Source organism: Pezoporus wallicus, unplaced genomic scaffold (genome assembly GCF_028554395.1).
Source record: "Pezoporus wallicus isolate ANWC-B61680 ecotype Strahan unplaced genomic scaffold, APGP_CSIRO_Pwel_v1 contig_1058, whole genome shotgun sequence".
Classification (NCBI taxonomy): domain Eukaryota; kingdom Metazoa; phylum Chordata; class Aves; order Psittaciformes; family Psittacidae; genus Pezoporus; species Pezoporus wallicus.
Window position 1 is genome coordinate 41,175 of NW_026635192.1, and position 22,073 is coordinate 63,247.

General features: G+C 41.8%; 1 protein-coding gene across 1 annotated transcript in view; it reads left to right on the top strand.

Annotated features, from left to right (window-relative positions):
* Positions 1-5,249: 5,249 nt before the first annotated feature.
* IFTAP (intraflagellar transport associated protein) overlaps positions 5,250-22,073 on the top strand; it is a gene marked incomplete at its 5' end in the record, with an annotated part of 40,093 nt that continues 23,269 nt past the window's right edge. The window contains 3 exon segments of the mRNA XM_057411506.1: positions 5,250-5,302; positions 5,304-5,356; positions 19,597-19,649. Of these exon segments, the coding sequence (XP_057267489.1) occupies positions 5,250-5,302; positions 5,304-5,356; positions 19,597-19,649 (159 nt within the window).

Here is a 22,073-nt window from a genome sequence, read left to right on the forward strand (position 1 = left end):
ATAACAGAGTATAAGGTGTAAAAATGTATTTATGTTCAGTCTTATTTTTGCAGACATAGGTTATAAAATCTAGAGAACAGGTGTATCTAGTGATGTTTTGCATGAACTATGAATGATCTGTTGGGAGAGCAAATTTATAGTGTGGAAACCTGACTTAAACCTATGCCAGAAATACTAGTAAAGTTGTTTTTTCTCCCCTTAAAATAAAATTATGCCAGGTTTTAGTGAGTTTGTAGAGAGGATTAGCTTATTGCTCTTTCCATTTAAAATTCATAATCTTGATTTTTCTTTCACTGCCTATATTATATTTAAAGTAACTAAAATAAAGTCCTCAAAAATGCAGCGTAAAACAGGAAGCCTATATTCCACCACATTTTTTATTCTTTAATAGTACTAATAACTGTATAATTGAAATCATGCTGATACTCACTTGACCTGCATCTGTGATTCAAGGCAGAGATTTCTGCTTTGCCTTAAACTGCTGGGAAGAAGACTGTATTTGGAGAAATAAAACTGATTTTTTACAGTCTGCTCATGATCACCAAGGCTTAGTGAATGATCACCTCAAGAAACCTTATTATGGTATTTTGGATGGAAAAGCAAGAGATGCAGAAAGAAAGTACAGTTGTTACTTGAATGCATCACATACTGATATTTGACTCTGCAACCATTCAGAGTGAGCATGGGATACCCTTGCCTAACTTGCCTTTTTTGAAACCTCCAAGTTAGTTTGATGCCTTTTGGGAAAAAGAAGATGAGTTTTGGTGTCAGGATTAGTTACTCTCTAACAGAGCAGTGCAGTCCTTGCATTCATACAGATGTGATGTTTTTCAGTTCATAAACTGTGATTCCAGTCAATTATTGTACTTTTTTTTTTTTTTATTTTTCCTCATGACAGTTCAAGGAAGTCGTTGCCTTGAGGCTGGGAATTAGATGATTGCTGAAACCTTTTACTGAATGTAGAATCTACCAGTTAGATCTTTAGCAAACATAAGAGTCTTCTGGTCAGCCTGGCTTCAGCTGTTCACATCACCAGACTTCTCTGAAGCTTACCTAAGTATGGTGCTCATTTAAGAGATACTCAGGAATAAAATAGGTGGCAAGCAGCAGAAAACCAAAGTGGAGTAAAAAGGAAAAACTCAAAAACCTTGATAGGTTTTGATAAGTTTCTGAACACCTCTGTTGTACCATGAATCATTGAGTAATAGAACCATAGAATGGTTTGGGTTGGAAGGGATGTTAAAGCTCATGTAGCTCCAGCCCTTTGCCATAGACAGGGACACCTTCCACTAGACCAGCTTGCTCCATCCCCTGTCCAACCTGGCCTTGAAAACTGACAGGATGGGGCAGCCACAGCTTCTCTTGGGCAACCAGTACCAGTGCCTCGCCACCCTCACAGGGAAGAACTTCTGCCTAAAGTCGTACCTCTGTCACATTAAAGCCATTCCCCCTTGTCCTGTCCCTACACACCTTTGTCAAAAGTCCCTCTCCAAATTTCTTGTAGGCCCCTTTAGGCAGTGGAAGCTGCTCTAAGGTCTCCCTGGAGTTTTCTTCAGGCTGAACAAGCCCAGTTTTCTCAGCCTGTCTCCATAGCAGAGGTGCTTCGCAAACTAGAGAATCCCCTCCCTTGAGCTGCTGCTCATGCTCTGAGAATGCAGCCCAGCACACAGGGGGGGTTCTGGGCTCAAGTGCACACTGCTGGGTCATGGGGAGCTTCTCATCACCCAACACCCCCAAGTCTTCTACTCAGGGCTGCTCCATCCAGTCTCCCCAAGCCTGTATTTGTGCTTGGGATTGCCCTGACCCAAGCGTAGGACCTTGCACTTGGCCTTGTTGAACTTCCCGAGGTTCACATGGTGCCACTTCTCCACCTTGTCCAGGTCCTTCTTGATCCCATGCCTTCCCTCTAGCATGTTGACTGCACCACAAAGCTTAGTGTCATTGGCAAACTTGCTGAGGGTGCACTCAACCCCGTTGCCCATGTCACCAACAAAGATGTTGAATCGTGCTGGTCCCAACACCAACGCCTGAGGAACACCACTTTTTGCTGGTCTCTACTTGGACATCAAGCCGCTGACCGCAACTCTTTTGAGTATCACCAGGTGGTCCATCTGTCAAATCCATGCCTCTCCAGTTCAGAGACAAGGATCTTGTGCAGGTCAGTGTCAAATGCCTTGCATCCTAATGCCATCTATCCTACCTGAAGCGTATGTTCAGTTTCAGGGATAGTAGGTGTTCTCCAAATACCTTCCTCTGTGCTTGCTTTCATTTAAAAGGATGCAGCAGCACCCTGCAGTTCTTCAAAATAATTGAAAACAGTGGGAACACAAGTAGTTCCAGCTGCCAGTCTCTCTGAGTAAATGCTGTTCTTCTGACAGAACCTAGGCTTTCATTAGAACCTGGCTGTTTTTCCTTTCCGTGAGGAGATGAGTCTGTAGATGTCAATAACAGCTGTGAAAAAAAGATTTCAGGGCTGTGTTGGACTAGCACCTCTCTAGTCCATTTGGCATTCTATTTCCTGCTTAGATTTTTGAAGCAGAGCCATGAAGTTCTTATAAAAAGCAATGGAGTGTAGATGCCAGAATGACATTGTTATGTAGGAAGCAGAGGCTGCACAGCAGAGTAAGAATTGAGCTATAGCATTTTAGTAACACCTGAGATTTTGCTTAATCTCAGGCTGATGATTTTCTAGCTTCCTGGAGCATTTTGGAGTCAAGAAATCTAAGCTTTACTGCCAGCCCTCCTCTAATTTGCTTTGAAGTCTTTTAAACTCCTGGTAACTCAGTTTTTTCATTTGTTATTTGGAATAATATTTGTTTGCTGTTCCTCATGTGATTATTGTGAAGTTTATTTCATTAGTGTTTATAGAGGACTTGGAGAGCCTAGGCACCAGAAGCCAAAGAAGAAGAAAAGGTTACATTATCATTTTCTTGATTAAATATATGATTTTTTTTTCCCCTTGACACTAGCCTTAAAAATCACTGCTGTCCTTCATATAATGAAATTTACCACAAATAGAGACTGTAATAACTGAACAATAATAAGGAGTAGAAGGCCCTGCTTCCTTCTAAAACCACTGCCATTTGCATAAACCACTCTGAGAATCTGGTAAATGACATTCTGTTTGGTCAGTTCACCAAGAGGTTAATACTGATTTGGTTTTTTGTAAAACACTGAAAGACTTAAAGTTTAGGTCATGTGGGTGTGCATGTGTTTTTAGATCTTCAGAACAGTAGTCTTCTGAAGAAGCTGGCAATCCAATGACATTAGAGTTCTACATTAGAAATCACACTTTATTTTCCTGCTGTGCTCTGAACAATTCTTGTTTGAACTTATTTAACTTTAAAATCAGGTTGGCAGCCTTTCTTGATTTGTAGTTTTGCTGAAAAATTAAGTTTTCATTCCCAAACTCCACTTCTTAATGCTGTGGTAAATTGAGAAGCAGCACAGGAACATATGAAAATCAGATATATAGTGTAAAATGCATTCTTGCATCTTTGTTAGATGCGCAAAATGGTCATTCAAATTTTTTTATTAAGTTGTCAAATATGCCAGTTATATGTGTCTCTCACCTGTGTTTTTCTGCTTCTAGTAGTCTGGTCCAATGTATATAAACTTAGTAATATTATTAACTATTTGGGGCAATCTGAAGCACAAATACAGGTTGCACAGAGACTGAATTGAGAGCAGTCCTGCTGAGAAGGACTTAGAGGTGTTGGGTAACAAGAAGCTCTCCATGCCCCAGCAGTGAGCGCTTGAGCCTAGAACCCCCCTATGTTCTGGGCTGCATCCCCAGAGCGTGACCAGCAGGTTGAGAGAGGGGATTCTTCACCTGTGCTGTGCTCTGAGGAGACGTCTGCTGCAGCCCTGCATCCAGCTCTGGGGCAACAACACAAGAGGAATGTAGAGCTGTTGGAGCAAGTCCAGAGAAGGCCATGGAGATGCTGTGAGGGCTGGAGCAGCTCTGCTCTGGAGCTAGGCTGAGAGAGCTGAGCTTGTTCAGCCTGGAGAAGAGAAGGCTCCTTAAGGGGAGACCTTAAAGCAGCTTCCAGTGCCTAAAGGGGCCACAAGAAACCAGGAGAGAGGCCTGTAGGGCCAGGACAAGGAAGAATGGCTTTAACATGACAGAGGGGGTATCAAGATGAGCTCTTAGGCAGAAGTTCTTCCCTGTGAGGGTGGTGAGGCACTGACACAGGCTTCCCAGAGAAGCTGTGTCTGCCCCATCCCTGGCAGTGTTCAAGGCTAGGTTGGATGGGGCTTGGGGCGTGCTGGTCTAGTGGAAGGTGTCCCTGCCTCTGGAACTGGGTGAGTTTTAAGGTCCCTTCCAAATCAAACCATTCTGTGATTCTATTATTTACACAGCTTTTATAAGTGAGGGGCAAGTTAATTTTACTCATTTTACTGAGGGCCATGTCAGGACCATTAATTGTTTCTCTTAGAGTCTGGTAAAGTGGTGGGGTTAGGCTAGAAAACTGCTGTGTGACATGGACAGTGGAGCTTTCAAGTCCAGAGAAGCTTCTATGGGATTCCTTCAGCTCTCAGCATTTGTTCCTCTCTTGAGAATGTCCGTTGCCTTCCTGTGTGGCTGCCCAGTCCCATCCTACCCTTCCTATTCTGTGTACTGTTTCACCATACACATGTGTCATCATGATTTAACATGCCCTAAATCTGGGTTTAGTGGCTTTGATGATGCAGAGAAGTGCACCTGCAAAATGATGGATCCAGTCCAAGTTTTGAATGTACGGGTGTCACTGTTGTGAAATCCATCGTGCAAGTGACTGTTGGCACAGTTTCTGCAAAGAAGGCAGCTGTTGTAAGACTAAACAATGCCAGGTTGGATGGGGCTTTGAGCAACCTGGTCTGGTGGGAAGTGTCCCTGCCTGCAGCAGGTCATTGGAACTAGATGAACTAAAAGTTCCCTTCCAACCCAAACTACTGTGTGATTCTATGACTGTGAAAATGAGAGGGAGTGAGCACTACCAAGAGAGTTTGGCACTTCTGTGGCTCATACTTCCCAAGGACAGAAATTTCAGGCATCAGTCTCTCCCTTTGTGTTTAAAATTACTATGTTCACTTGAATTTTGGGGGAAATGTTAGCAAGATCAGAACTTCAAAGGAGAGGATAAAAAGTGGACATTCTGGTGCTCATCTATTTGAGTTAGGTACTCTTAAGTTGTTTTCTGCCTGCAGATGCATGCTACTCTTTTCTTTCTTTTGCAGAAACAGCCTACTAAAGCAGATAAACCCGTTTGACTGTCAAGGTGTGGATGATGGGAGAACAACTGTTGAACAGCAGCATCCTGCCATGAGCAGTCATATGAAGACTTTCTAAACACATTCACTTATCTTTTGAAAGGTATGTAACTTTCCAAATCTCCCATTAGAAATCACAGCCAGAAAGAAAGGCGAGAAGCAGTAGTATTTAGTGTCATTCTGCTACCCACTTGTTTTGTGGGTTTTGTGTAGGCAAATTCTTGTGATACTTTTGTTTCTCCTATCAGTGGAATCCCTAAGGATAACTTTCCTTAGCTTGGTTCACAAACTGCTAAGGTAGGTCTCTACGGGTGGTGAATCATGGTTTTCTTGCACTATTTGGATGCATAGGCTTTTCCTAAGTATGTTCTGCATTGTTTTGATAGAGAAGTTTCCATAAAAGAAGAAGAGTCTAAGGGAAGTCCTTAAAAGTATCAGATGGCCTAAGATAAGGGCTGTGCAATTTGGATACTTTCACAGGTTTACTAAGACTAGCATGCTACGCTGTGCTGTTGTGTGTGCCAAGCTAGCAGATAACTCGGATGAAGGCACATAAGGGCATCAGATTAGGATGATCAGTCTGAAAAGGTTTCATGCTCTGCAGATGAAATAAGAGGTGGGGCATAACACTGATCTGAGCATTGCTGAATTACAGGCAGTTTAGAGCTGGGTCCAAACTCTGTAGCTCAGGTTCATTTCTTTTGTTCATGTTAAGTCAGGTGCCATAAAATAAATGCTAGCTACATACAACTCACTTACAATTCTCTTTACCACAGCTTTGCATTAAAAATGATGTCCTTATGCTACTGCAGTAGCACTGTATTTTTCACTTACAGCATGTGGCATGCTCCAGTGATTGGCACTCAGAAATCTGTCCTGTCCTTCAGGCAGAACCAAGTCACAGGCCTTGAGGAGAAAACCAGTTGGGGGAGTTGAAGCTGCCATTGAAATAATCTTGTGGCAACCTTTTGTCTCTCCTCCCAGTAAAAAATAGAAGAGAAAAGAGACACTGGGGGATGAGGCAAGAGGACTGAAAATTAGGTTCTGGTCTTCTTTATGTATGATGGATATACTGGAGATAGCTCCTATCTTAGACGTGTGCTGCATATCATGATGCTACTTGCAAGAAGCCCTAGCGTGTATTTCAGTCACTTTCATTGTCACTACAGCATCTGCCACTAAAACTGCATAAAAGCTAGAGCTTCAGCTGAATCAAATACTTAGAAATGCAGTTGCCTATGCTGGTATAAACAGCTCAGCTTGTTTTCCTCCCACCTTTATTTTCCTTAAAAAATACCACAAGGTGCTGGTTTGCATTATGAACTAATGACCCATGCAATTCCACTTAAAGCATGAGGCATTTTAGCATCAGAGCAGTGCAAAATACTTTATACAGTATCACATTCTCAGTTTATTAGACCTTAGGGTCTTCTGCTGGCGGAATAGTTCCGTTGTTGTAAATAACAGTATTACTGAATTTTTGCATTCCTGACTTCCACTGGCTTTTTAAGGATTTCTAATATCCTAATCAAGAAAATTGCATTTTTAGAATGTTGTCTTTTTATCTCTAAATGTGTGATAATTATCTTTGGCTAACTCTTATTCGTCCTTGTTCTATTTGAAAAGATGTTGTCTTAGCTCAACTAGAACAAGATTTGCAGTCAAAATAAGGTCTTTCTAAATTCTGTGTAGTTGATTTAGTGATATGTGTATGGCTTAAGTAGCACACAGATACCTTATAAATTAGTTGCATCATAAAATTTTATCTTTGATACAGGAATTTAATCTTCCTAATTTTAGTATTCCTGAAACCCCCTAATGATTCTATTTTTAAAACTGTGCTTGATGCTGTGACAGAATGAGAATTCATAGGCTAATTGACAAGTAAATCCCAGAGTAAGGCTTTTACCTCAGTTCTGTGATATCTGATGGGACCTAGATAAACATACCTCTGTGTAATTCAAAAACTCTGAACTCAGCTTTTAAAACCTATATATACTCTAACAAACAGGGCCTATATATCTTAAATGTGTAATATTTAAAAAGTATCTAAGCACTTACTCCATAACTGGAAATTTTTAAACCATTTTTATTGATTCTGTAATGGATGGATAGATTTAATGGATTGGCTAGTTTAAGATTCTGTAAGTCTCTTACTTTTCCTTCTTAGAGCATCCAAAGTAGGTTTGGGTTTTGTGTTTGTATTTTTTTTTGTTTGTTTCGTTTTGTTTTTTTTTGTTTGTTTTTTGTTTTTTTTTGTCAAGAGGGTAATATTAACAAAACTAATAGATAGATGAAAGGCTTGGTGAACCCATTGGAATGTATTTTAGTGATTAGAGCCCAGGTCCAGAAATGAAACTGTCATGCTCACTGTAAAGTTTTGCAGAAGTTTTCAGCATTTATTAAAAAAAAAAAAAACAAAACCACCTCTTGTGCAAATCCAAAGCAAACATGTTGGTTAGAGGAAAAATTTCATTAGTCATTTATTTTAATACATTCATATATGCTGGTTTTAGAATCACTGAACTCACTTATGCATATGCCCAGTTAATATTTAGTTTTGTTAGCTTGTTCTTTTACCTTTGAGTATAAAAACAAGATGATAATAGAACAGGTAACTGGTGCTTGCTTTGAGGTATTTGCTATGTTTTATTAAGTCCAGAGAAAAATCTTAAGACTCAAAGATTTCTTGACTGTGCACTTGAAGAATCATAGAATCTTATAATCCCAGTCTGGTTTGGGTTGGAAGGGACCTTAAAGCTCATCCAGTTCCAATGCCCTACAACACACAAGGACACCTTCCACGAGAGCAGGTTGCTCCAAGTCCTGTCCAACCTGGCCTTGAACACTGCCCGGGATGGGGCAGCCACATCTTATCTGGGCAACTTGTGCCAGTGCCTCACCCTCACAGGGAAGAAGCCTCAGAAGAGTTTGATTTACCAAGGAATCTATGACACAGAGTTATGTAGATGTGTTCAATGTGTGGTCTCTTCAGATCTAAACACTTTCTAGAACAACTTTGGATGAAAATCTCATGGAAATAAATCAAATCCCCAGTTGCCATACAGGGCGAGAGACTCTTTTAAATCTTAGGAAGAGTGTTCAAAATCTGGTGGAGAGAACTATAATATCCAAAATTAGAAAGCAGCATCTGCTTGTTTTTCTAAACTCAGAGGAAGACTGGGAAATTCCCTGGAGCATAAAACATTTTATTTGACCTTTTACCAAAAAGGAAAAAAGAATTGTCCAAGCTTCAAATTTTTCATCTAGATTTTTAATTAGTCCTCTCCCGTTTCTAAAAATATGGGATCCTGGATCAATCAGCTGCATAGAAAAATGCTGCCATGAATAAAATTCTTACCCAAACCCAAGTTTAGATACATATTTTTTTCCATGGTCTGGGACATTTGACCACTGGGATTAAATTAAGTCCATTCCTGCTGTTAGCTGTATTTGATCTCATATACCTCACACTACGTGGCAATGCCTTAAAGCCTAAGGGTGGTGGTCAGCCCCATCTCTAAGCAAACTGAACCTTGGATATATACTTCATAGCCTCAGTGCAGTTGTTTTGATGCCCCTGTGCCAAGCAAGCTGTCACGCAGAGGAAGTTGGAAAGTGGCCGACCATGTCTCTGCTCCCAGGTGGTATGCAAAATCTGTATTCTGGGTTGTTATTAGACTAATTGAATTCCCCAGTGAAGGCTGAGCAACATGTTTAGTTCACAGTCCGTTTGACAGTAGTTATCTCCTTTTTTTTTTCATTAACCACATGTAGGCAAAACAACAACTTTCAACTTCCTATATATGTGTCAGTAGGGGCACTTTCACTTTACAAATGTGAGTCTTAACAGCAGAAAACTATATAAGAAATGAAAGTAAATTTGCTTTTATTTTAAAAATGGACCAGTAGGACAATGTTAACCTGAAGAGGAATTTGCAGCCTTTTTCCTATGCCAGAGAGGGCCTCTTCATCAGGAACTGTAGTGATAGGACAAAAGGTAACTCTCCTCTCCACGCTGAACAAGCCCAGCTCTCTCAGCATGGCTCCAGAGCAGAGATGCTCCAGCAGAATCTCTCTTCTGGTTTAAAGAGCAAAGAATTCCTGAGGCAGGAGTGAGTTACAATGAGGAAACACTACAGTGAATGAAACACTACAGTGAAGGAAACACTACAGCAAAAATACTCTTAAGTGGAGGTGAAGTGTAGAAAGGGAAGGCCACAATGTTTGACATACTGGACTTTCAAGATGTGTTACAAAGACTAATTTGCACACTTAGGCAAGTAAGTTCTTCTTTTCTCTGCTGTATAGATCAAGGTATGTCGGCAGAAGAGTTCTGCTTGTTCAATGCTACTGCAAGATTACTGTCATTGGAAGTAGTGAGGATTTTGATTGAGTAAGATTGAAATAAGGACTTCAGGAATTCAGATAACTAGGGGTTAGACAATTCAGGTGCTGAAGACTGGCAGATAGGATATGGTGTCTTGCCCAGGGTGGTTGTGGAGTCTCCTACATTGGAGATATTCAAGGCCCGCCTGGACAAGTTTCTGTGTGATGTACTCCAGGTTACCCTGCTCTTGCAGGGGGGTTGGACTAGATGATCTTTTGAGGTCCCTTCCAACCCTTGGGATTCTGTGATTCTGTGAACATACACTGTCTTTGTGGGTGGCAACAAGAAGCCATATAGGATGCCCTAAGTCTCTTAAAGAAGGACTATATAACGAAGTTTAGGTGCATCTGGATAGCTCTTATGTACTGGCATGTAGAAGTCTAATACTGAAATCCTTCAGATACTTACTATATGGAATACTTGTCATGAAAAGTTGTCAAATGGCATTCATGTACAGAGATTCATGGTTTTTTAATACATGGAAAAAGGAAGATAGCTTGAGAATTTAAATCAGAGCAGGTTTTCTGGACTAAGTAACTTGAAAACACTACCTACTATTATCAGCTGAGCAATATACAAGCAGAAGGAGGCTGCAAGTTTTGATTGGGTTACTGCAAAATATCTGAGAGTTGGTTTGATTCAATTATGAAAAAGAAGTAGAAGGCTTCAAAAATTATCTTCCCAGTTATTGGGAAGATAATTGTATTTTTCAGCCTTTAAATCTGTTTTTTACGCTTACAGCTTGTATTTTCAGCCTTTAAATCTGTTTTTTACACTTACAGCTTGTCATTTATGGTACATGAACTCAGCATACAACAGTGTACATAGTTGTAAATATGTTGTAATATAGGTATGTTTTCATCTTGTGAATATGGCACAGTGATATTTCATGGAAATATGTCAGTGATAGGGTTTCATCTGGTTTTAAAATGTGTCTGTTTGCTGATGATTTGCTTGAAAAATGGAGATGGTGAATGAACATGAGATTTGTACTCATAACCTTTGTGCAGTTACCATGCTATTATGAGTAGAATAATTTTTTGTTTGGGAGTCCTGCCCTAAGTCACTGTATTGTTCTTCCCTGCTACACCGCTCTGGTGAAACACCTGCTGCAAATACTGCATCCAGCTCTGGGGACAGCAGTACAAGAGGGATGTGGAGCCTTTGGAGTGAGTCCAGAGGAGGCCACAGGGATGCTGCGAGGTCTGGAGCAGCTCTGCTCTGGAGCCATGCTGAGAGAGCTGGGCTTGTTCAGCCTGGAGAAGAGAAGGCTCCTTAACGGGAGACCTTAGAGCAGCTTCCAGTGCCTAAAGGGGCCACAAGAAACCAGGAGAGGGACTTTGAACAAGGGCCTGTAGGGACAGGACAAGGAGGAATGCCTTTAAACTGACAGGGGATATTTAGATTAGATATTGAAAGTTCTTCCTTGAGAGGGTGGTGAAGAGCAGGCACAGGTTTCCCAGAGAAGCTGTATTTGCCCCATCCCTGGCAGTGTTCAAGGCCAGGTTGGATAGGGCTTGGAGCAACCTGGTCTAGTGGAAGGTGTCCTTGTCTGTGGCAGGGGGTTGGAACTGGGTGACCTTAAGGTCCCTTCCAGCCTAAACCAGTCTATGATTCTGTGATTATTTGAATCCCAGGTTTTCCATCAAAGCATAATTTGGAAGAGATTTAAGAGGTTCACAGGCCTTCTGCTGGCCCTTGCCTAATTCAGCATTTGGAAGACAAAGGAGTAAATTGGAATTTACAATAGCAGCTTAGCTGTATTATTTTTTCAGTATGTAGTTAAAGGGACCTATTTTTTATTTGCACATGATTTGTTTTTGGTGGGGAACGAATTCATTCAATTGAAAAAGACAGGAAATACCTGGTAATTTCTGTTGTTTTGCCCAGTGTTTTCTATAGGCTTTTGTTATTGATTGTTGTGTGTGGTCTGGCTTTGAAATGTTTCAGACCATGAGACTTTTATCATTCCTCTGGGGCTACTATTTCATCTAACAGATTTCACTGATGGGATTTTTTTTTTCTGCTAGTCCTGGTAGCAGTTTTCTCTGGCTTTGTAATAAGTGAGTTCATTATTCTTTGAAATATGTGGGTGCTCAGTGGACATTTTCAAACGATTCCCTTCCAAAGTGGAAGACAAAGGGAATTTTAATCAATATACAGGATACATAGCAGGAGAGAAAAAGATTTATCCAGCTGGATATACTTTCTGAGAGAAACATGTTTCTGAAGTTTGCAACATACTTTTCAGTGACACACAGTTATGATAGATATTACTATTGAGGAACTTGGTTATACTTTTCTAGAGACCTAAGCTAGATTGTTATTTCATTGTAAAGGCACTGACAGTGGAATTTCTAAAAAGTAAGATTGAAAAACTCTGAATATGTGAATCTTTCCATCCATCATTTCAACCTCCTTCTTGTGCTACTTTTTGCTGTGTTTGTATACCTTATTTTGGACGTTTGTCACATGTTGCAAAGACCAGTGTTGTACATCTGGGTCCTGGCGGGTTGAGAACTGTGACTAGTAAATCAGTGGGAAGGCAGAGTGATCCTCTTTCTGGCTTGAATGTAATCCTCCCTCCTTTCGTTTCTCTTTCGAAAGTAAGGACAGAAATGATTGAACTTCATGACTCTGTCAAAGGGATACAACTGTTATATTTCTCTGCACGTTGTAGTTTCTTTAGATTTAGAACAATTTATGTGTTAGTTTTTGTAGTATTGTTTAAGATCATGACTATTACTGCTTCAAAAGAGCCAGTTATGTGGCATGTGCATTGAGAAACTACAGGTATCAGTAGTTACTTTGAACATCTGAAGGTGGATCCTACTAGCCCTGAGGGATGTAATGTTTGATTGTCCTTCTGCCTCCATTTTATGTGGTGTAGCCTCATTATGCATGATTGCATAACTGATACTCTGTCCACAGCATCCATTTCAAAACTGCTTTGGGTTTAGACTTTTTTCCTTCTTAATTTTTCTTCACTTGCAGTCATGAATCTAGTATCACATTGCAGTTGTGAATGTTTCATCATCAAATACAATGTTTATTATTCTATAACACAATGACTCTGCAATGGTCTTAAGCAGAGAAAAGTTTCTGACAGCAGTGTATGACTGATCTCTTAGGAAAAGGGATAGTTCTTCTAGCTGTAGTCTGAGACCGTTAAATGGCACATAAGCTTTCTCAGCAAGTGCATTCATATATTTAAGAGGGAAAAAAGAATCTTATAAAAGGCGGAAACAGGGGCAGGCAGCCTGGGAAGAATACAGGATGTTGTCTGGGAAGCTAGGGACCAGGTCAGGAAATCTAGGCACCAGGTCAGGAAATCTAGGGACCAGGTCAGGAAAGCTAAGGCCCAGATAGGCCCAGAGTCTGGCCAGGCATGTCAAGGGTAACAGGAAGGGCTTCTATAGGTATGTCGCAAGCAAAAGACAGACTAGGGATAATGTGGGCCCTCTCCAGAAGAAAATGGGAGAACTAGCTACCCTGGCTATGGGGAAGGCTGAGTTTCTCAATGATTTCTTTGCCTCAGTCTTCACCAGCAGGTGAAGGAAGTGGTGGATCAACTTGCTAAGCCACTGTCATATTTGAAGAATCACAGCAGTCAGGTGAAGTTCCCAATGACTGGAAAAAGGGCGATATAACCCCCATTTTCAAGAAGGGAAAAATGGAAGACCCAGGGAACTAGACCAGTCAGTCTCACCTCTATACCTGGCAGTATCATGGAGGAGATTCTCCTGCAAAGCATGCTAAGGCACATGAAAAACAATGTGGTGGTTAGTGACAGCCATCACGGCTTCACTAAGGGGAAATCCTGCCTGACCACTTTGGTGGCCTTCTGTGATGGGGCTATAGAAATGATGGACGGGGTCAGAGCAGTTGACATCATCTACCTGGGCTTGTGCAAAGTGCTCGACACTGTCCCGCATGACATCCTTGTCTCTATTCTGGAGAGATATAAATTTGGTGGATGGACTAATCGGTGGATAAAGGATTGGCTGGATGGCTGGATGCAGACAGCTGTGGTCAATGGCTCAGTGTTCAGCTGGAGTTGGGTGACAAGTGGTGTCCCTCAGGAGTTAGTGTTGGGACTGATCTTGTTCAACTTCTTTGTCGGCAACATGGACAGTGGGATTGAGGTGCCCTCAGTAAGTTTGCCAATGACACTAAGCTGTGTATTTTGATTGATATGCTGGATGGAAGGGATGCCATCCAGAGGGACTTTGACACACTTGACAGGTGGGCTGATGCCAACCTCATGAAATTCAACAGTGCAAAGTGCAAGGTCCTACACCTGGGTCAGGGCAATCCCAGGCACAGCTACAGGTTGGGAAGAGAAGAGATTCAGAGCAGCCCTGCGGAGAAGGACTTGTGGGTGTCAATTGATGAGAAACTGAACATGAGGTGGTAGTGTACACTCGCACCCCAGAAAGCCAACCATATCCTGGGCTGCATCAAAAGGAGCGTGACCAGCAGATAGACGGTGGTGATCCTGCCCCTCTACTCTGCTCTTGTGAGAACTCACCTGGAGTATTGTGTACAGTTCTGGTGTCCTCAACATAAAAAGGACATGGAGCTGTTGGAACAAGTCCAGAGGAGGGCCATGAGGATGATAAGGGGGATGGAGCACCTCCCGTATGAAGACAGGCTGAGAAAATTCGGGTTGTTCAGACTGGACTAGTAGTCTGCATAGAGAGTCATAGCAGCCTACCAGTATCTGAAGGGGGCCTACAAGGATGCCTGAGAAGGACTCTTCATCAGGGACTGTAGTAATAGAACAAGGGGTAATGGGGTCAGACTTAAACAGGGGAAGTTTAGATTGGATATAAGAAGGAAATTCTTTCCTGTTAGGGTGGTGAGGCACTGGAATGGGTTGCCCAGGGAGGTTGTGAATGCTCCATCCCTGGCAGTGTTCAAGATCAGGTTGGTCGAGGCCTTGGGTAAGTATATTGCTCTGCGTATTGCGCAAAATGAGCTACTACTTCTTTTTTAATAAAAACTTTAATGAAGTGAATAGTAGAAGCTGGATCACAGCTTAGCTATTTGTCATTCAAGTAGAACATCAGGAGTGCTTAACAAGTGGACAAAGATTTCCATCTTGCTCTCTCCAGATAATGCCTGTTTTTTTCCTGAACCTACACAGTAAAATCCCTAATCTCATATGTTTCAGAAGATTAAAAATGCTGCTGGCCTGCCTACTGTTTACTTTAGGTAGCTGAAGCTACCAAAATCAAAATAAATCTGTGCATGCTGGCATTCATATACTCAAGTTCTTTTCCTTTTTGCCAACCCTACCACTAACTGTAGTCTTCAGTGAAAGCATAGCAAAGGTCCTTGCAGGATGCCTTATTTATTAGTCAGATTATGGCAGCTCTTCAGTAGAGCAAATGCCACAGCCAAATGTGATCCCTGCAGGTGCCTCTCTAAGCATTACACATCAAGGTAGCATTTTAAGTATTTGCATCAGATGGAATAAATACCACTAGCCTTTAATATTTGGACAGTGTATCTCCACATATTTCCGTCTGTTTGAATATGGTGCGTGTCCACATGGATAAATGTTAACTCATTACCTTATTCTCATTTGGCAGCTGTGTTAGAAGAGACACCTCGATTTTCTTGCTTCTTCCACGTGAGCCATCCCATTTATTTCTGTTTGGTAATTCAGAAGTATAAAATATTTTCCTCAGTGAGTCAACTTTACTTTCATAAATTGTCTTCCTCTCTTCCTCTGCAAGGAGAACCATACCAGATCAGATAACATAATACACTATCCAAGAAAATGAAAAATATGAATTTCATTAAATCTAATATTGACTTATTTCACACATTCACTTTTCCTCTCATGCTCAGAGCTTCCATGTGCATTGTATACATGCATTCTGCAATCTTTATCACAGAACTAAATATACAGTTTGAACTTCAAGTGCAGAGTATCATCTATTCCTCAATATTGAACAATTCGTTGCCTCAAAAGCTTATGAAATATATCGAAAACTTGACAAAACAACATGAAAGATGAAAATTCAAAAAAAAATCAAGACGGTGAGGAAAGTTGCACATCAGTTTTTACTTTAAAACTTTGTTTAATCACTTTCTGAAATCTGCACAAAATGGTACATAACATTTCTGCCCATGCCTTCATCTGGCACTTGCAAACACCAGACATATGAAGGCTATCTTCTTTGCAACACTACTATAAACCCCCTAGCACCTGCACAGGCTCAGCACAGCTATTTTAGTTACACATTTTTAGAATTAAAGCCAAAACTCCCCCTCATTCCCCAAAACCAACACACACTTTCAACACTTTGTGTCTAGTTTTAAAAGTCCAACATTTGTGCTTATGTGGACTCTCTCCTCGTAAAATCACTTGATATCTTCAGAAGTTCAGGTGCACATATTCATAGAATCATAGAACCACAGACTGGTTTGGGTTAGAAGGCACGTTAAAGTTCACCCAGTTCCAAACCCCTGCCATGGGCAGGGACACCTTCCACTAGACCAGGTTGCTCCAAGCCCTGTCCAGCCTGGCCTTGAACACTGCCAGGCATGGGGCAGCCACAGCTTCCATGGGCACACAACCTCTCCGGACCTTCCTTTTCTTCACATTACCAAAACGATGTACTTTCTTACCAAGCACAAGACCGGACTATGATTTTGATCACAGTACAGCAATGACCTGGTCCAAAATTGGAGTAGTTCTTGTATCTTCTATCTCAACTTACAGGTTGTCACCCTGTTTAGACCATCAGGAAACCTCAAAACCATTAGACCAAATGCCCATGTTGCCTAGGATAGAAGTGAACCTTGGCAGCTCTTGTCAGAGCTAATACTGATAATAGCTGGTGAATCTGACCAGGGCTAGCACCCACAGAGCTCTCACGTGTCCATGGGCACCACTGCCAGAATCTCCGCCAGTCCAGGACCATTTGATGAGATGCACTAACAGGCCCCATAACATAGTCCCTGTACCTTTAGTTAGCAAAAGGTGTCCCTACCCATGGCAGGGGGGTGGAACTAGATGATTTTGAAGGTCCCTTTCCAAACCTAACCGTTCTATGATTCTAAGATTCTTTGACAGAATACCTCATTTTAGCTGATTTCTTTAGGCACTGCTGCTTTCAGTGTTTAACAAGTAAAGTATGCTCATGACTTAGCTTATTACTGATTTGATTTCTTCCCTGTATCAGCAATCTGACTGGGTGGGAAAATTTTGCAAGTATAAATTTTTTTAATTGGGATCAGACTAACAAACAGCACTGCACCAGTGATATCTAATTGCCAGAGTTTAGATCCTGAGATTAAAGATGAAATACAGAGGTTTAAGCAGGGTTTGTTCCCTTAGGAGATTCCTTTACTCTTGAAAGGCAGACTGGAAAAATACTTTGTCAGTGAATTGATAGAAGATTGGAAAAACTTTTCTCATGTTTATTTTATGTATCAATAATGGCTGATCAGGCCCTCAATGAAAATAGGGAACTATTCAGAAACAGAACTCAGTCTTTCAATGATAGCTTGTGACATCTTTCAGGCCTTTAACAACTCCTTGGATAGCAAGAGCAACTTGTCCTTGCTCAACAACTATTCCTACAACAACTACCTTGTTCAACAACTATTACTCCTTCTGACTGTCCTACCAGCCAGGTCCATGGGGCATGGAGCAGCAGGCAGAATTAGGGTACAGCTAGGTGATCATCAAATGAAACCTCAAAATGACAGACTGGATCTAGGAGCTGACAACAGAACAGGACAAGTATGTGCATGGAAGTATGGATTTCCAAACCTATGCTGAATCTTATTAGGGTTTTATTTTCCCACAACAGGCCAAAAAATATGTTAATTATGACCAAAATAAATCACAGCATCACATAATCACACAATCATAAAATCCCAGATTGGTTTGGGTTGGAAGGGACCTTAAAGCTCATCCAGTTCCAACCCTCTGCCATGGGCAGGGACACCTTCCACTAGACCAGCTTGCTCCAAGCCCATCCAACCTGGCCTTGAACACTGCCAGGGATGGCGCAACCACAGCTTCTCTGGGCAACCTGTGCCAGTGTCTCACCACCCCCAGCGGGAAGAACTTTTGCCTAAGAGCTCATCTCAATCTCCCCTCTGTCAGTTTAAAGCCATTGCCCCTTGTCCTGTCCCTACATGCCCTTGTCCAAAGCCCTTCTCCAGCTTTCTTGTTGACCCCTTTAGGTACTGGAAGCTGCTTCTCTAGGCTGAACAAAAGAAGACTCCAGGGAGACCGTATAGCAGACTTTCTAGTACCCAAAGGAGACCTACAAGAATTATGCAAAATAATTACGAAAAATAAAAATGCAGGACTTTTTATTTCAAAAAATCCCATTATCAAATATGAAGCAGCTATAGGACAAATCATTCAAATGAACTTCACACCACATGTTCTTAATGAAAAATAAAAGCTCATTTAACAGAGTTTCTTTGGATTAGTTTCAAAAACCTACTTTGTAGCAGTAAGAAACACTGCAGCATGTTTCTAAAGCGTAACTATATGTAACAGGCATTGAAGTGATTGATATGAAAAGTTTTAATGATGATCTTGGGATTACTACATTGAGCTATTGATTAATCCCAAGGGTCAGGTCTGTGCTGCAGTCACCTTGACACCCAGAGAGGGCTGGCAGTCTGGGCGTAATGTCAAGTCCTCACTCAAAAGAGTCAAGATTCATAGAATGTAAATTGCACCAGAATGGAGCAAACAGATTCTAATGCTCAGACCACAGATGGATCCTCTGAATAATCCCTAAATTCCACATCTCTTGCTACAGCTTCTGGGTTCTACCTCCCTTTTCAGTAAGTACTTTCTTATAACAGCATTTGGAAGCATCAGTACATATGGGCAAGCTCTTCCTCCTACGCACTCTTTGTCAAGCCACAGAAATGAAGCAGTATTACACAAGAAACCCTCTTTTAAATTCTTGACAGGTAAAATGGTCACCCACTATTAGACGGTGTTTTTACTGACAGCCTTCTTTATAGGAAGAACTGGATTACTAACCGAAAAAGCTTCAATCTTTTGTTCGTGTTATTAGTTAGTAGGACAGGATGGGCTTCCTGTTTTATACAAAGAAGTTACAAGTGTTTTATACTTAGGAATGACAAGACATAAAAGGATATTTACTGTATTTTAAGGTATGTATTAGAAAATTATGCAGACAAACATGCGCAGACTTACAGAGTAAAAACAGGGACTGAGGACCCAGCAACCTTCCTGTGCACATCTGTAGCCTTTGTGCATGAGAAGTGAGGAAAGGTTTCTGGAAGCCATGCACTTTCCTCAGTCAGGTCAACAGAGAGACAAAGGGCATCACCTACTGGCATAATCAGCAACATAATTCATACAGCCAAAAAATTCTGAATAAACATGATACTTCTGCACAAGGCCATGTCTATCTTGGATACCACTGTGTTCATTCTTCCAGGATATAAATCATGTCATCTTTCTCCAAAATACAGGTTCTGAATTCACTAAATAAAATATCACTTTTAGCATCAAAAGACCTGTGACACATAGTTGGGCAGTAATAATTAGATAGTACACAGGAGTTGGCAAACTTATTTTCTGAGGTTATATATTTTCTGGACAGCTGAGCTACTGTCATAGATAAAACCCTGGATAGATTAAAGGAGCTGATAAGAAATCATAGAATCATAGAATAGTTAGGGTTTGGAAAGGATGCTAACACCATCAAGTTCCACCCCCCCTGCTGTGGTGAGAGACACCTCACACTAGACCATGTCGCCCAAGACTGTCCAACCTGGCCTTGAACACTGCCAGGAATGGAGCATTTATCACTTCTGTGGGCAACCTGTTCCAGTGCCTCACCACCCTTACAGTAAAGAATTTCCTCCTTATATCCAATCTAAACTTCCCCTGTTTAAGTTTGACCCCATTACCCCTTGTTCTATTACTACAGTCCCTGATGAAGAGTTCTTCTCAGGCATCCTTGTAGGCCCCCTTCAGATATTGGTAGGCTGCTATGACATCTCTATGCAGCCTACCAGTCCAGTCTGAACAACCCGAATTTTCTCAGCCTGTCTTCATACGGGAGGTGCTCCATCCCCCTTATCATCCTCATGGCCCTCCTCTGGACTTGTTCCAACAGCTCCATGTCCTTTTTATGTTGAGGACACCAGAACTGTACACAATACTCCAGGTGAGTTCTCACAAGAGCAGAGTAGAGGGGCAGGATCACCACCGTCTATCTGCTGGTCACGCTCCTTTTGATGCAGCCCAGGATATGGTTGGCTTTCTGGGGTGCAAGTGTACACTACCACCTCATGTTCAGTTTCTCATCAGTTGACACCCACAAGTCCTTCTCCGCAGGGCTGCTCTGAATCTCTTCTCTTCCCAACCTGTAGCTGTGCCTGGGATTGCCCTGACCCAGGTGTAGGACCTTGCACTTTGCATTGTTGAATTTCATGAGGTTGGCATCAGCCCACCTCACAATCGTGTCGAGGTCCCTCTGGATGGCATTCCTTCCCTCCAGGGTATCAACCAAACCACACAACTTGGTGTCATCGGCAAACTTGCTGAGGGTGCGCTCAATCCCACTGTCCATGTCAGCGACGAAGATGTTAAACAAGACCGGTCCCAACACTGTTCCCTGATGGACGCCACTCGTTACTGGTCTCCAGCTGGACATTGAGCCATTGACCACAGGTCTTTGTGTGTGGCCATCCAGCCAGTTCTTTATCCACCGAGTGGTCCATCCATCAAATTGATGTCGCTCCAATTTAGAGACAAGGATGTCGTGTGGGGCAGTTGTCAAACGCTTTACACAAGTCCAGGTAGATGACATCAACTGCTCTACCGCTGTCCATCAGTTCTGTAGCCCCATCACAGAAGGCCACCACATTGGTCAGGCAGGATTTCCCCTTAGTGAAGCCATGCTGGCTGTCACCAAGCACCTTGTTGTTTTTCATGTGCCTTAGCATGCCATCCAGGAGAATCTGCTCCAAGATTTTGCCAGGCACAGAGGTGAGACTGACTGGTCTGTAATTCCCCGGGTCATCCATTTTCCCCTTCTTGAAAATGGGGGTTATATTTCCCTTTTTCCAGTCAGCGGGAACTTCACCTGACTGCCGTGATTTCTCAAATATGATTGCCAGCGGCTTCTCAACTTCATTTGCCAGCTCCTTCAGGACCTGTGGATGGATCTCATCAGGACCCACGGACCTGTACTTAAGTGCCTTCAAGTGATGGGCCTGCCAGGCCTCATTTTCCTCACTACTAGCATGTGCCTTTGAGAAGGAGTCAAGTAAGGCTTTTATAACAATCCCATGCTGCCAATTGATTGTATAATAAATAAGAATCTTTTTGCCATTCTTCTCATGAAGAATATGGTTGCCTAATTGGGATAGACTGCCTTAGGGTCTCATACTTTAGCCCCTTTGAATTGTCTTTCTGCCCCATAAAGCAATGGGCAACTTCCTTTATGTGAGGTACATAAGAGTGATTCGTGTCAGCAACTCAGGGGTCCTAGTGATCATTGCACTTTGTGTGGAGATGGAATCCCTTGTGATCATTGTGCTATGTGCAAAGGGTATGATAAGTGTCCCTGTCTATACCACAGTGAAGAGGAAGAAGAAAGATGGAAATAATTCCCCTGGGTCAGTCGCAGTATTGTGCAAAGAAATGTTTTGTTCATTGTTTAAATTGCATGAATGTCCTTAGAAAAGGGGGGGGGGGGGGGGGGGTAGGTAACTTAGAGATAGGTCCTGTTACAGAACGTTGTGAAATCTGTGAGCTGAACAAATAAACACATAAGGAGTGGAATTTATGGGGGCTAAGATGGTGGTCAAACTTGTGATAGACATAATATTTCTTCACCCGGAAACAAGACCCAAACAACAGGTGGAGAAGCCCGAGAAAAGAAGACAACAGGATTGGCTGAAGAAGCGCGGGAAAAGAAGACAACAGGATTGGTTGAAACCCAAGAAGCCCGGGAAACCAAAAAGTATAAGAGACTATCCCCAGAAGTTCCCCTCGTGTGTCTCAGGCGGAGCGGAGACTCCCTGGCACACCCAGCACTGCTTGCTTATTGTCTCTCAATATTAATTATAATAAAAATCAATTAAAACAGATTGGCTAGGTTTTTATAACACTTTATTCTTTATATAATGGAACACCTTAATACTTTGTTGCTATAGAACAGAAAAGTTTCAGGCATGGCTGCACATTTTTGTCACATTAGCGGTTTAAGAAACAAATACAGTTATAGGAGAATACATCAGAAAAATTACTAGCAGGAGGAAGCTGTAACACAGTAAGTTGGCCACTGGAACCTTTAAGCCTGCCCTTAGGAAAGAGGAAGAAACCCTGCTTTGAAAACAATGATTCTGTTCTAAATGCTGCTTTGTAGGTGTATTATGATTTCTTGTACTGTTGTTC